Source organism: Patagioenas fasciata, chromosome 22 (assembly GCF_037038585.1).
Source record: "Patagioenas fasciata isolate bPatFas1 chromosome 22, bPatFas1.hap1, whole genome shotgun sequence".
In the NCBI taxonomy this organism is placed as follows: domain Eukaryota; kingdom Metazoa; phylum Chordata; class Aves; order Columbiformes; family Columbidae; genus Patagioenas; species Patagioenas fasciata.
The window spans coordinates 845339-859146 of record NC_092541.1 but is presented as its reverse complement, the minus strand read 5'-3'; the positions used below and the strand labels follow the sequence as shown (position 1 = coordinate 859146).

At 59.7% G+C, this 13808-nt stretch overlaps 1 protein-coding gene and 1 long non-coding RNA gene across 2 annotated transcripts; both read left to right on the top strand.

The window, feature by feature from the left end:
• Positions 1–104: 104 nt before the first annotated feature.
• Positions 105–1446, top strand: LOC139829622 (uncharacterized). Its single transcript, XR_011742198.1, has 2 exons — positions 105–429; positions 989–1446. It is a non-coding gene; the product is annotated as an uncharacterized lncRNA (long non-coding RNA).
• Positions 1447–2374: 928 nt separating this feature from the next.
• Positions 2375–13469, top strand: LIMD2 (LIM domain containing 2). The gene is made up of 5 exons (XM_065856327.2): positions 2375–2584; positions 9977–10113; positions 11632–11676; positions 11885–12024; positions 12743–13469. The coding sequence occupies exons 2-5, from the start codon at positions 10072–10074 to the stop codon at positions 12900–12902; spliced, it is 387 nt and encodes a 128-aa protein (XP_065712399.1). The 5' UTR covers positions 2375–2584; positions 9977–10071; the 3' UTR covers positions 12903–13469.
• The last annotated feature ends 339 nt before the right edge of the window (positions 13470–13808 follow it).

Genomic DNA, 13808 nt, shown 5'->3' with positions numbered 1-13808 from the left:
GCCCCCTGCTGGCGGGGGAGGGAGCGGGGCCGCGCTGGGCCGGGGGTGCCGGAGCCCTCGGGGCAGCCCCGGGCCGCCCCTGCTCCCCTCTGCGCCCCCCGTGCCCCCCGGGGCACCCCGGCTCCTGCCCTCGGCCTCGGGAGCCGGCAGCGGGGCGGTGCATGGGGGGCGAGGGCTGCGGTGCCCCCAGGCCCCGTCCCCCCGCATCTCCTCCGCAGCGGGCGGGCTGCCGGGGCCCTTCGCGTCGCTATAGCAACGGGAAAAGGAGCTGAGCCCCAGCACCATCGCCCCGGGGCCCACCCCGAGCACCCCAGGGCGTGCAGACCTCAAGCACTGCACCAGCCCCGGCATCGCGCCCGGCCCGTGCGAGCACGTGTGGGAGTGCACGGGCACACCAGCGTACGCGGGCTTTTGTGTGTGCACGTGTGGGTATGTATGTATGCACGCGTGTGTATGTTGGTGTAAATGAATGCGTGCGCATGTGCGTGCACACATCTGAGTGTGCATGAGCACTATAGTGCACACATGCTTTTGTGTGTGCATGCATGTGTGCATGTGTGCATGTATGCATGCATGTGGGTGTGCATGTGTGTGTGAATATATGAATGTGGGGGTGTGTGCATGTACGTATGCATGTGGGTGTGCATGCATGTATGCACGTGCATGTATGTGCAAGTCCGTGTGCACACGCCCACGTACACACACGTGTGTGCACACCATGCCTGTGCACGCGCGGGGTGGGGACGGCGGCAGGGAGGACTCTGCTGCCAGGGGACTCCCATGGGACGGGGCTCCAGCCCCAGCTCTGCACCCACCCCAAGCCCCCTCGGTACTGAGCTCCCAGCCCTCTCCTCCTCCAGACCCCGTCCCCGTGGGGCGACGCCGTGGCCCAGGGACACAGACCGAGCCCGAAGAGGGGACTTGCTTGTGCGTTTGTGCCCAGGGCAGCAGGCAGGTGCTGAGCTCTCAGCGGGGCTGTTCGCTGCAGGTTCCCCGCACACCTGCCCTGCTGGCGATGCCTCGGATGCTCTTCTGCTCTCCCCCGAGCCCAGATGGACACCGGCTTTTGCAGCCCTGTGTGTGACACATGCGAGCGTCCCCATCGCTGGGCCCGGATCTGCTCGGCAACAGCGCCAAATTCCTCTTTTATTTACTCTCGGTGGCAGCGAGCCTTTTCATCACAGATGCTACTTGGGCAATGCGGAGTGACAGAGGCGATAAATCACATCACCGCTGTCTCCTTGCCCGGTAAACACTGCCATAAATTCCTTAATCGCATTTTTTGTACAAACTCTGCACACACAGCTCACCTGCCCGTGCCGCTGGGCTCAGGATTAGGCCCATCTCCAGCGGTGCTTGGCTCCTTCTGGTAGCACCACGCTGCCTGGAGGAGCCCAGACAATAATATTTATTCCTGTATCACTATTATTAAAGCTTCTCCCACCACTCCGTCGCATATTTTGCCTTCGTTTATGCCCCATTGGATGGGTTACAGGTAAAGATCTCAGAGCCACAGGGCCCCTCTGCCTTTCTGCCAATGTGGGGCCACCCCGGCTGGTCTCAAGGCACCCCGGCTGGTCTCAGGGCACCCCGGCTGGTCTCAAGGCACCTCCGAGTTCCCTTCAGGTTTTAACTATTAATATTGAACCTATTTATTCCTAACGTTTTGCTGCATTTCTGGGGAAACCCTAGCCCTCCAAATTTCAGATGCTTGGTCCCAAACCCCAAGGGTGACACGGGGTAACTGCCTTAATTGCCTTAATTTTGCTCTCCCCGTAATGCCCTGGCAGATCTACCGAGCACCCTCCAGAGCACCCTCCACAGCACCGCTCCCACATGCAGCTCAGCTTCCCGCAGAGGAAAACCTGCATTTCTGAAGCCGTCACAGCTCAGTTTTGTCCTCTGGGAGGGTGAGGAGCCGGGGGCATCGGGATCCCCATTTCCTGCTGCTGATCCTTTGCAAACAGTTTGCGGAGGCTGGGGAGGAATTTGACTTCTGCAGACCCTGGAGGGACGAATCCTCCGGGATGTGCGCGGGAAACCTCACACGAGTGGGTCAGTGCCATGAGAGCCCCGGGGCTGTGTCCAGGGTCTCACTGGCACACACACAGAACACGGCAAGGAGTGGGGTGGGGAGAGGCTGAGCAAAAGCTAATTAACACCGGGAGGTTAATTACAAGCACGTTGCCAGCGGGGAGGAAAACAGAGGCAAGTTCTTGGGGTTGGCGGCCGGGTCGGGGGTGCTGGGGGGTCTGGGGGTGTGTGGGGAAAGGGGAGCCGGGACGAGAGGGGCTGGGGGAGGTTTGGGGTTAGAGGTTGGCTCCACACAAAGGAGCGAGCGGCTGGAAGACGGCGGCGCCGAGAGCCAATCACCGCGGCAGCGCGGCGATAAAAGGGCTTGCGAGCGGCCGTGGGAGCTCGCAGGAAACCGCTCCCCACTCCCACAGCCCCGGCCTCTGCCGCGGGGACACGGGAGCGACGACGCCCCAGCGGCGGGGACGGCCGGACGGACCCACGGCCGGACGGACCCACGGCCGGACAGACCCACCCCGCTGCGCAGAGCCCCTCCGGTGGGGAGCATATGGTGAGTCTCGGCCGGTGGAGAACAACGGGGCTGAGAGGCGGCGAAGCGGCTCGGCGGGAGACAATGATGGTCCCCGAGATGTGGGGGGCGATGGGGTTTGTCCCCCCGCAGGGAGCGATGGGGACCGAGCGGTGGGGAGGGAGAGGGAAGCGCCCAGGGAGAAAGGGATGGAGAGGAGGGAGGGATGCAAAGGCAGGGAGAGCCCTGGGAAGCAGCCCCGCTGCCCAGGAGCCCCCCAGCCGATGGGGGTTCAGACCCCTTTAATCCCCCCCCGTCCCACCCAGATGCACCGGGAACTTTGTTGCTTTGGGAGGAGGCTCGGCCGAGGCGGTCGCACATTTAGGGTGGGGGGAAGGACAAGGGGGGTCTGTTCTCGGCCTCGCCGGGGTCGGGTGGGGGCAAGGAGCCGCGTCTGAACTGCGGGAGCGATGCTGAGGAGGGGGGAGCGAGCACCCCCTACCCCGTTGAGCTGGGGGGGCTCAGGGCTTGTCCCCAGCATCTCGTGGGAGCAAGAGCGAGCGCAGGCCTGTGTTCCCCGGATCCGCTGCAGCGTTTTGGGGCTCCCGCTCCCCGCCTGGGCCGTAATTCCCCCTTTGTTGTGTGCTGCAGTACGCGCCGGAGGGGGGGCTGGCCAGAGCCACTTGATTGAGCTGGCTGGAAAGAGCAGAGATGGAGGAAAACCTGCTAGATCCCGACTCCCCGATCCCCCCTGGTTAATGCCCGCTAATTCTCCATGGTGCGCCTCCCGCCGCCGCCAGCCCGGCTTTGAACCCTTCCAGCGCCAGGTCTTTCAGCGCTTCCCTGGGGAGGCTGTTGCACGACTGTGAGATTTAATACGGACACAAACACCCTGAGCTCTGACACAACCCTCGCCCAGCCAGGGATCGCCCGGGGCTTCACAATGAGAGCAGCTCTGTTTCCATTGGGGGGCGAAAAGGGAACGAAATGAAACGAAATGATTTGCCCACCGTCACCCAAAAATCAGCAGCAGAGTTGGGAATTAATCCAGGTCTCCCGAGTCCCCATCCAGTGCTGTAACTACCGTGTTTTGAGCCAGTCTGATCTGTCTTGATCCCCTTGGATCACTCGAGACCAGCTAAACTACCTTATAGGTCACATTTTGGACCCATTTTCCAATGATTTCTGTTCACGGGGTAGGCATCAGTTTTGAAAGCACGTGCTAATTCATCAGCCTGGATCATGCCTTGGAAACCGGGCTTTGTCCACCAAAGACATCGTGCGGGGCTCTTGCAGGGAACACATCTGGTGCCCCAGCTGAGCTGTCCTGTATTTAAGGCCAGGAGCAGCACATCTGCAGAATTATTAACGTCATTTACTAAATAACTGCAGGCCAAATGATCAAGCGTAGTCCAAACCAGCCCCAGTGTTAACGTCCTTGTCAAATGGGAGCCCTGCAAGAAGCAGTTCCCCAGTTAAGAAGAACCAGCCTCTTGGGCTTTGTAAAGCGTCTGGACGCATCTTCTCTTTCACACAGCTCAAAAATAGGTTTCTGACCTTTTTTAGTCAACAAAAATCCCACGAGGCTCCTCATGAGGGAAGGGAGTTCCTCTTCTGGTTTCCTCTGCGAGTCGGTGCTGTGAGCCCACAGCCACCCCTTGGGTCCCCCTGGCCGTGGAGCTCTGCTTCCATTTCCCACGCCCAGCTCCTGCGGGGCTGTTGTCCCCTCAGGCAGCCGCACGTTCCCCAGAGGTGTTTTGTCATTCACTTTCCGGTTAAGTCATTCTTTATCTGCCATCCGGGGGTGTTGCAGAGCTCACCTAGCAGCTCGCAAAGAGCTCTGGGCTGGAAAACGTTCAGTCTGGGTGAAGGGATTATTGCAATCAATATTAAGCACACTTCAGACGTAGATCTCGCCCCTCTGGTGTGCCCTTCACCTCCTCCATATGGCCAGCTCCAGCGTTTTCAGACACAAGGAGCCTCGGGAACCCTGATGTGCCTCTCCAGAACTTGCTGTTACGCTTCATGTTTGGGGAAAGTGGAAATCAAAAGCAATTACAGGTCCATGAATTGGAATACAATAAAAGGTGAGTTCCTAGAATAGGTTTGGGAAGAGTCACCAAGGACACGGCGCTGGGAAGCAGAATAAAACACAGGGTGGTCTTAACACGCGCTACGTCAAATCGGTTCGGTATCTTCCTCGGATGTGACAACTGGGTTCCAAAACAACAGGGTCTGGTGGATCTGGATGTGAGGAAAGCACTCGGCACCGTGGCCCAGGGCAATGATTATTTTAGGTGGAGACAGGAAAGAGGAGAAGGAAGAGGCAGCCGAATGGAAGGAGGACCCTTGGATCCTTCCCTGAGATGAGATGTGGGGACTGAACATGAAGCTGCCGTGGGCTGGAGGGACCCCAGCGAATGAGGGCACTGAGGAAGAAAGAGCACCCAGGATTTGTGATGGAGGAAGAGCACATCAGGCCAGATGTTTCCAGGGCGGCCAGAGAAGCGTTTGTACCAGACACAAAGCTCTGGGGTCTCCTGCAGCGTGGAGCCCCCAGCCCAGCCCACCTGCCTGCAGCGCTGGCAGTGGGAGCAGAGAACCCACCTTCCCAGAACTCACCAAAAGGAACTGGCTTCTCCTGCTAAACAAAGGGACTAATAAGGAATGTGGCCGCTCTTTAGGAATCCGAGAGGCAAATATGGTGGGAGAAGAACCGGGAACGTAACGCCAGCACAACAGTAAATGGCTGTACGTTCATGGAGGAAAGCGGAAGGTGGGGGATCCAGGTGGAGCGTGTTTTATGGAAGAGATTATGGACAAAAAGTGAGAGAAGCAGCATGAACCGCCATTTGCCCGTTGTGCTTGTCTGAGTGGAATGTGAACCTGGTGCAATCAGCACTGTGCTGCAGAGCTCCCAAACCTTTCTCCCAGGGAAGCAGTTTGGCCTCACATCCAACCTGAACCCCCCAACCTGCAGTTCCTGGCCGTCGCCGCTTGCTCCGTCACCTGCCATGGCTGGAAGGGTTTGTCTCTGCAGGAAAAGGCTCTTCTCATCCTCCCTTCTGCTGGGCTCCTCCGCTCTACCTGAGCTCCTCATCAGACCAGAACCTCCATTTTTAATGGATGCCGTTCAACGTGGCCACAGCCCCAGTGCTTTGTTTCTGGAAAAGGGAGGAATCCCAGTAGCACCTCCCTGTCCTGTCACAGAGAAGCAGGAGTTGGGGACAAGCTGGGTCCCCCTTGTTTAGCGTCCTTTCACCTCCCCACCAGGGCCGAAGGTGGGACAGCAAAACGGGTGGGCAGGGGCTTCCCCGGGGCTCCCTCCTTGCTCGTGTGGGTCCCCCATTGTTGCCCGACAAAGGCAGCTCTGTTCTCCCCACAGCTCTTCCTTGTCCGCCGCCCTCGGCGTTTCGGCCGCACATTTCCTGCCCACTGGCAGCTTTTCAAGAGGCAGCCCGGGCGCGGGACGTGGACGGAAAGCGGATTAGTGGAAGGGTGGAAGGTCGGAAATGTGATGAACAGGGCCGTGGTGCCCGCAGAACCGGCCTGGCCGCTCCTCACCCTGCGTCGGGCCAGCGAGAACCTGCCCTGGCCCCCACACACTGGTGAGGTCAAGTGGTTGGCTCAAAGCCACCCAAGGAGCCAAGATCTGAAGCTGATTTAAGGTCTTCCATGACTTAAAGCTGGAGCCATGGCCACTGGGCTCACTCCATCCTCCCACCACAACCGTGTCTCACTGTTTCTGTCCATACCTGAGAGGCTGAAGCAGCGCTGGGGATGCTGTGCCCCCCACCCTGTGCCGAATTCTGGTGCTGGCCCGTTTGACACTGGGTCTGCACCATGTTTTGTGTCATGGAGTGGGGTGGCTGCAGAAACAGGGGCCAGGGGGGCTTCCCAGGCTCCTCCAGCTCCCGTCCACCTCCTCCCATACTGTCCTGCTGCCAGAGGCCGGAGGGTCCGTGCCTGTCCCCTGTGCACGACCTTGGGGACATTGCTCCCCACGGCAATCAGCCCATGATTTCCTGGGGAAGAGGATGGGCAGCTTCCCCGGGGGCTGAGCCCCTGCCTGTGCCCTCACCGTGCTGCTGGGGATGCTCCACGTCCCCCTGGGATGGAGGAGAAAGGGGCCTGGATCCCCCATACTGGGGACACTCCATGTCCCCCCGGCATGGAGGAGGAAGGGGCCCGGATCCCCCGCACCGCTCTTTGCCTTCAGGAAAGCCTCTTGCAAGGGCGCAGTGATCCCAGCGGTAAAGATCCACTTCACAGGGCCACTAATGGGAACCAGATGGCAGAAAGGGGCCTCTCGCCCTCCGCACTCGGCTGCTTTCCTGAGCCGGAAACCCTCCGGCTTTCGGAGGGGCCAGCGCCGGGCTGGGGCCCGCGGGAGCAGCCGTGGGTCGGGAAAGGCTCCCACCCCGCTGCGGGAGACGCGAGGCTTGGGAGGCAGGAGTGGGGAATTTCCTTGAGGGGCCACCCTCAATGATTTTCTGTCCCTGTGTCTGTCCCCAGGAAGATGAGAGGGGACGGGAGAGGCTGCTGGGGAGAAGCTCTGTGACCCAGCAGCTTCTGTGACAAACGTTGCCCTCCTCACCCCACACTGCCCCCTGCTCAGCGCTAAAAGAGCCGCGGCTCCTCTCCATCCGCTCTCACACGGCCCCACAGATGCCAGGCCAGCTCCTGGGTCGAACACCAACATGCTGAGATCACCCAAGAAAGCCCCTGGAACTGGTGATGGTCCGGGCTGACGGCTCGGGCAGCAAGGGCATCCGGCTCCGGTGCCGCCTCTCTGGAGCACACTGGGATCCACCTCCCTCCCCGCCATCCTGCGGCCACCGCTGCTGCCATCAGAAGCTGCTCCATCTCCCTGGGGAGCTGGAACAAGCACTGATCACTTGGAGGGAAGGTGTTGGGTTTGTTTTCCTCACCAGCCATCAGATGGTCCCAGGAGGATGATGATGAACAGGGGCCATAGAGGCAAAGGGGTTCTCACCTTGTCCTGAGTCAGAGCCCTGAAATCGCTGCCTGAGTGACCAGGAGAGGACAATCCCTGTTCCTGCTCCCCCTGAGCTGCGTACCCGCGTTCCTTAGGGAACAGAGGTTTGGAAAAGCCAGGTCTAGCAGTCACGGTCCCAGCCTCCAGCGCGGAGACTTGGCTTTCCCGCTGTGTCACGTAGGTCCTCTGTGCTCCCAGGAGATCAGTGAGACCCCCCACGCAACGCAGGTTTGCCCTGGCCAGTGTAAAGGCTTCGTAACATCAATGCGGTGGCGTGTGCTTAAGCAAATCTTATTGCCACCGGGGTTCCTCAGCTCCTGGAGGCCCTGGGCTCGCATCCCGCCCTGTGCAGACGAACACCCCCTTGGAAGAGCAGCGACAGCAGCTGGGAGCCTCCTAGAAACCCTCCTGTGGTTTCTCGCTTGTTCTGTTTCTCTTATCGCCCCAGCACACCCTTCCCCTTCGAGATTTCTCCTGTCGCCTCCTGTCCTTCGGCAGGAAGGACGTTTTGCAACTTGTACTCGCACAGCTACACCGAGGAGACCTCGCGTCCCCAACGAAGGCAGGGAGCGGGGTACGTGCACAGAGGGATGGAGGAGGAGGAGGAGAAGAGGAAGGGCAGCTGGAGGATGGGGCTGGATGGAGAACATCAAGCCACGGGGTGGGATAAGTGGGATGGGACTAAAGGGAACAGGGTTTGGGGATGAGAGAAGCAAAAGGACAAATAGGAGGTGGAAGGGGCCAGGGAGTGTGTGCTCATGTAGAAGATGATGGAGAGACCAGGGGAAGCAGGTGGCTGGGGCAGGGGAGGAAGATGAGCTGCGAGGGAAGAGGAATGGAAACCAGGGGTGCAGAAATGGTTGTGGCAAAGGCAGGGGGGCAGGTGACAGGCAGGTGAAAAGGGGGAGGGTTGTGCATCCGCATGGGGTCGGGCACCAGCTTTCCTGGGCTTTGCAGGTTCCCCCTGCGTGTGGGCACCGTACAGACCCCGGGGACGTGACGGGGAAGGTTCCGTCCCCGGGAACGGGGGGCAAAGAGGAGCCATGGGCTCGGGTCATGCAGCCCCGGGGCTGCTCCTCGCCCGGCTCTGCAGCTGCCACCGCCCGCTCGGCGAGCAGGAAATAACAACCAAACCGCAGCGGGGACGGGAAATGATTTGGGTAAAATCGGAGCCGTATTCTCAGACGAGGCTGCAAAACGTTTGCGACGAGGGCTGTCCAGGCCCCCCTGGCTGCGAGGGGAACCCCAGCTCACCCACCTCTGCTCAGGATGCGAAAGCAGCTGCCGATTTCGGGTGCTTTGCTGGGCACAACACAAGCCTGGTGTCAGCTCCTGGGTGCTGGGACTTTTAAGAACCCCCAAAACCCAGGGCACGTTTGCAAATGTCACCGTGAGACCGGGCATTGCGGGGACATCCCTGTCCCGAGCCCCTTACCTGGTGCATCTCCTGCCCTGGGGCTTTCCCAGGTCTCCCCTTGGGCAGCAGGGAAGTTTTTGGGGTGACATGATGAGGACAAGAGGAAAGCGGCGCCAGACCGAAGCCAGGGGGTGCTGGTTTGCCAGCCCCCAGCAGCTCCCCATCCCTGCAAACCCTTCACCCTCCTGCTCCCCGCTCTGCGCCTCCCTCAGCATCACCTGCTCAGCCCCACATCTCCATCCTGCACATGCAAACCAGGGCTCGTCAAGCCTGACCTTTTATGGGTGTTTTGAAGACAAGGTGCAATGGGGAAAAACCCCGGAGGAGCTGCCGGTGCTTTTTTCAGCTGTTTTTTTACCAAAAGGGTTATTTGCAGTGCTGGTGTGTTTTCCATTTTCCTCTGCTGTGCTCAAGCTGGTCTGTGACCCGTTAAACACATCAGAGGCCAGAGCTTACTGGTCTCAGCCTAAAGGCAACGCCGGCTCCCCAGAGAAGACAAAATCCCCATCGCCCGCTCTGCTGCGATCCGCCCTGTTCAGCAAGGCTTTTCTGGGCTAAAACGAGACTAAAATGGCAGTCCTTGCTCCAGCAACGCCAGTGCTTCGGTGGTTACAGTGGCTCTGGCTGGGACACGCAGTCTTGCTGCTGACAGTTTGGTTATTGCAAGGGGGTTGGACTAGGTGACCTTTGAAGGTCCCTTCCAACCCCAACTATCCTATGATTGCCCGGCAATTGCCTTCCACGTGTGGGTTTGGAGCAGAACCAGCGCATCCCCTTCTGCTCGGGTTTCCAGCAGCGCCCTCCCACCCCAGCACCTCACCCCACCGTGCCAGGTCACCACCAGCTTCCCAAACCCCAGCAGCATCCCAGGCCGGCCTGGTGCGCCTCTATCTCTGGGATCCCTCCAGAAACCCCCAGACCAAAGAGGCCGCGCGGACCCCACAGAAGCAGCTTTGAGCTCCTGCAGAGCTGCGGGTTCGGGATGATGAAACCGGCCCTGTCGACATTTCCTTTCCAGGTGTTGCAAGAGGTCTGTCTTCAACACCTCCCCAGGGAACACCAGCCCACAAACTTCAAGCTCAGGATTAAACAGACGGAGGAAGGGAAGGAAGCATGTTCCAGGCCACGGGACCCGCCAGCCCACCCCCAACCCATGTACGTATGAGAATTTCCACGCGGGTCTTGTTTCGGGGGGACGGAGGGTTGTGTGCAGCGGCTGCATTGCGGACCTGACACGTTGGGGTGATCCAAGGCGCAGTCACTGCTACTCAAACACCAAAACTAGGGGCAGGAAGGTTCCAGCAGAAGGTGCTGTTTGCTGAGCACACGGTAAGGCCAGCGCCGGGGCTCTGCTCCGTACGGGGCCGCTCACCCTCTCCCGGCTCCGTCGCCGTCTGTTTGTTTGTGTTTCCATGGCTTTCTGCAATCACAATCGAGAGCATGCGAGCTCCTCAGGACTGGAGATGGAAAAACATAAAGGCTCAAGAACATCTCCTGCTGGGACAGGATACGGCCCTTCCCCGAGGGAGGATATATCAGATATGGAATAGATAGTGTGTCTGATGGGAGCCAGGAGGCTGCTGAGAAGTGACGAGCGGCGGGTTTTGCCTGCAGCCTTGGGAACGGATGCGTTCCAGCTCCAACCAGGCAGCTTTTCCTTCGCCCCGGTCAGCTGAGCCTGGAAACACTAAATTAAATGCCAGCCCCAGGGGATCACCTGCGGTTGTTTTATTAACCCCCGGGACGCAACTGGTTTTACACGGCCTGAGTCTCCGCGCCGCCCGTGTCCCTCTGTTGACTTTGGCTTCATCTTCCAGCCTTGTGGGAGTGAGAGGAAAACTCACGTCCCTGACCCCGGTCAGCGAGAGCAGCTGGGAAACGTCTGAGGAGGCAGCTCGGCGAAGTGAGAGTTTCCTGTGCGGCCCTCAGACAAACTGCTCCCAAAAATACCAAGGAGAAAAGATGGGGAAGGAGGAAGAATGGGGATGGAGCATCAGCCCGGGGGCAGAGAGATGGGCAGGGCTGGGCAAGCGGAGCTGGAGCTGGAGCAGCAGCACGGGGGGATGCGGAGGCAGCGGGTGATGATGTTCCGGGGTGACATTGACCCAGCCTTTGGGGACAAACTGTAAAGCAGTCCTGGCTGGTCCACGTTGCTAAAAGTGCATTTAACCCTGTGATCCTGACTGTTTGGAAGAAGAAGGGGGCATTTTCATCAGCTAAAACTGGGACCCAGCGGGGTCCGGCTTGGGGAGGGCACAGGACTGGGGGACACGGGGAGGCAGTTTGGGAGGAGATGAGTTGTTGCAGCTGCAGATGGGAGCGCTCTGCACCGAGACCTTGGGGACAGACGTACAGACACCTCCGTGTTTGGATCCCTCTGCCCCACGGCTCCTCCCGCAGCTGCAGGGTCTGAGCAGCATCTGCCCCCGCCGGCTGCACAACGCCAGATGTGAATGATTTCTTCCTCTCTTTGGAAGACACAACCGCACACGAGGACCTGACAGAGGTCACGGCCTCTGAGCAAGCGGGTTCAGAGCTGCTCATGTGCCCCGGGGCCCTGCGACTCAGCTGCCTCTATAAATCCTCTGCCGCTCCTCCTTCAGCACAACTCAGCGCCGGGTTTCTCAGGCCAGGCTCTCATTTTGGTTTTTCTCCTTCTCCTTCCCTCCTTAGGAGGCAAAGAACAACTCAGGAGGCAGCACGGTGCAGCGCTCCAAGGTATTTGTAATTTTACCGCATCCTACTGATTCATAGCAAGGGAGAAAGGATGGAAAGTCCACGGCCCAGCATCGGTGGGGTGGTGCAGGGAGGGAGAGGGGAGACGGGGCTGCCCCACGCCAAGCAAACGGCCCTAGGGATGTTGGGGAAGAGGGTGGGAGCCAAACCCCTTCCATGTCACCTATCCCTTTGCTCTCCCCTCGCCCAGTCCTTCAGCCTGAAGGCACAAGTGAAGGAGATGTGCACCGCCTGCCAGAAACCCGTCTACCCCATGGAGCGGCTGGTGGCGGATAAATTCGTCTTCCACAACGCCTGCTTCTGCTGCAAGCACTGCCACACCAAGCTCAGGTGAGCCGGCTGCTGCTGGTGACATGGATGGTGTCACCACCACCCTGCCGGGCCTGGCTGGGGGAGACCCTTCCAAACAGCACCCACACACCCGCCACAGAAAACAAGGGGCTTATCTGCCCACCTGGTTCCAAGTCAGAGCTCGATCCCACCTGGGGTGGAAGAAGAGGGCCTGTTATGGTAAAACAAGGGGTGATGGTTCTAATCTAAAGGAGGGGGATTCAGGCTGGAGATGGTGAAGGAATTGTTGCCCTGAGGGTGGTGAGAGCCTGGCCCAGGTACCCAGAGAGGTGGTGGATGAACCATCCCTGGAGACATCCCAGGCCAGGCTGGACGGGGCTCTGAGCACCCTGAGCTGGTGAAGATGTCCCTGTCATGGCAGGGGGGGCACTGAGCAGCTGGGGAGGTCCCTTCGACCCAAACTGTTCTGTGTTTCATTCTATGATTTCAAGAGGGTTTTTCCCCACGGTAACGTGGAGCTGAGCCAGAGCCAAGGCCGAGCTGCCCCGCGGGAAACCCCCTTCACAGACCTTAGTGCTGCTCGCAGCAGCCCCTGCCATCCTGAGCTGGCTGCAGGGAGCAATCAGCCCTTTCTAGGGGTCCTCTCCTGCATGTCCCTTCCTCCTTCCCCCATCTCCTGGTCTCCCCAAGCCCCACACGCTCCCCCCAACCCACAGCCAGGTCCCTGCGCCCGCCTAACCCTGCCCTCCCTCCCCAGCCTGGGCAGCTACGCGGCGCTCCACGGGGAATTCTACTGCAAGCCCCACTTCCAGCAGCTCTTCAAGAGTAAAGGCAACTACGACGAGGGCTTCGGGCGCAAGCAGCACAAGGAGCTGTGGGTGCACAAGGAGGTGGAGAGCGGGACCAAGACGGCGTGAGCGGGGCCAGCCCACCTTCCCCAGACCCGGCGGGGACGGCACGGAGCGGTGCTGAGCTGGGCGCTGACTGAGCTGATGTAAAGCAAAGGGGACCCAAGCGGGGGGTAAAGGAAGAGGGGGAGCCCAGGCCAGTTTGGAGGATGCTTAGGGGGGTACTACAGGCCATCAGGACAGCCCCCACACCTGAAGGCCTCTCTCCGCAGGCTCTGATGAGACCAGACCTGGAACCTCAGCCCTTTTCATACATTTTTGGGCTGCCACCATGGAAAAGGAGATGATCTGGGGGCTTAACCTGGCCTATGAGTCACAGCAGAGCTCCCAGCGCCTACCACCCCAATCCTGCCTTGCTGGGGCTGTGGGGAAGGAGGGTCCTTGGTTTACATCAGCTCAGTTCAGCTGGGATCGTTCAGCCTTAAGGATGTTGCCCTGCGACTGTTTAACAGTTTCTGTCTTTTTTACACTTGCCTTTGAGTGGTACGTTCTGCGCTGGAGCCTGGCGCGGCAGCTCCCGCGGGACATCGCGCCGTGCGCTCTTTTATTTTTGTAATACAAGGTTTCTGAGCCTTCCCTGTCTCGTCCTGTGTCCCCAGGGCTCCGGGGAGGTGGGATCGGGGGTCAGGTCTGCCTCTTACCACCCAGTTCCATGGAAAGAGCCTCTGCCCACGCAGGAGTGATCCTGAACACGTTACATTACGACCAAGGCAGACGGGTCCTTTGGGGACTGACCCCAGCATCTCAACCCGCACCCCAGCATTGCTGCCCCAGCTGTAACCACACACCAGCTTCCACACGGAGCCCAGACCACCCTCAAAGGGAATTAATCCACTGTATGGTGAATCAGATCCACCCCTTCGCGCTGCAGACATTGGGGGGTTACTTGTTTCTCCCTCCGTATCAATAAACACC

Bases quoted from the DNA above. Each gene is read 5' to 3' on its own strand.
- LIMD2 (XM_065856327.2), top strand. From the start codon at position 10,072: ATGTTCCAGGCCACGGGACCCGCCAGCCCACCCCCAACCCAT. The intron at 10,114-11,631 runs GTACGTATGAGA...TTCCCTCCTTAG, and splicing joins CCAGCCCACCCCCAACCCAT to GAGGCAAAGAACAACTCAGG. The intron at 12,025-12,742 runs GTGAGCCGGCTG...CTCCCTCCCCAG, and splicing joins CACTGCCACACCAAGCTCAG to CCTGGGCAGCTACGCGGCGC.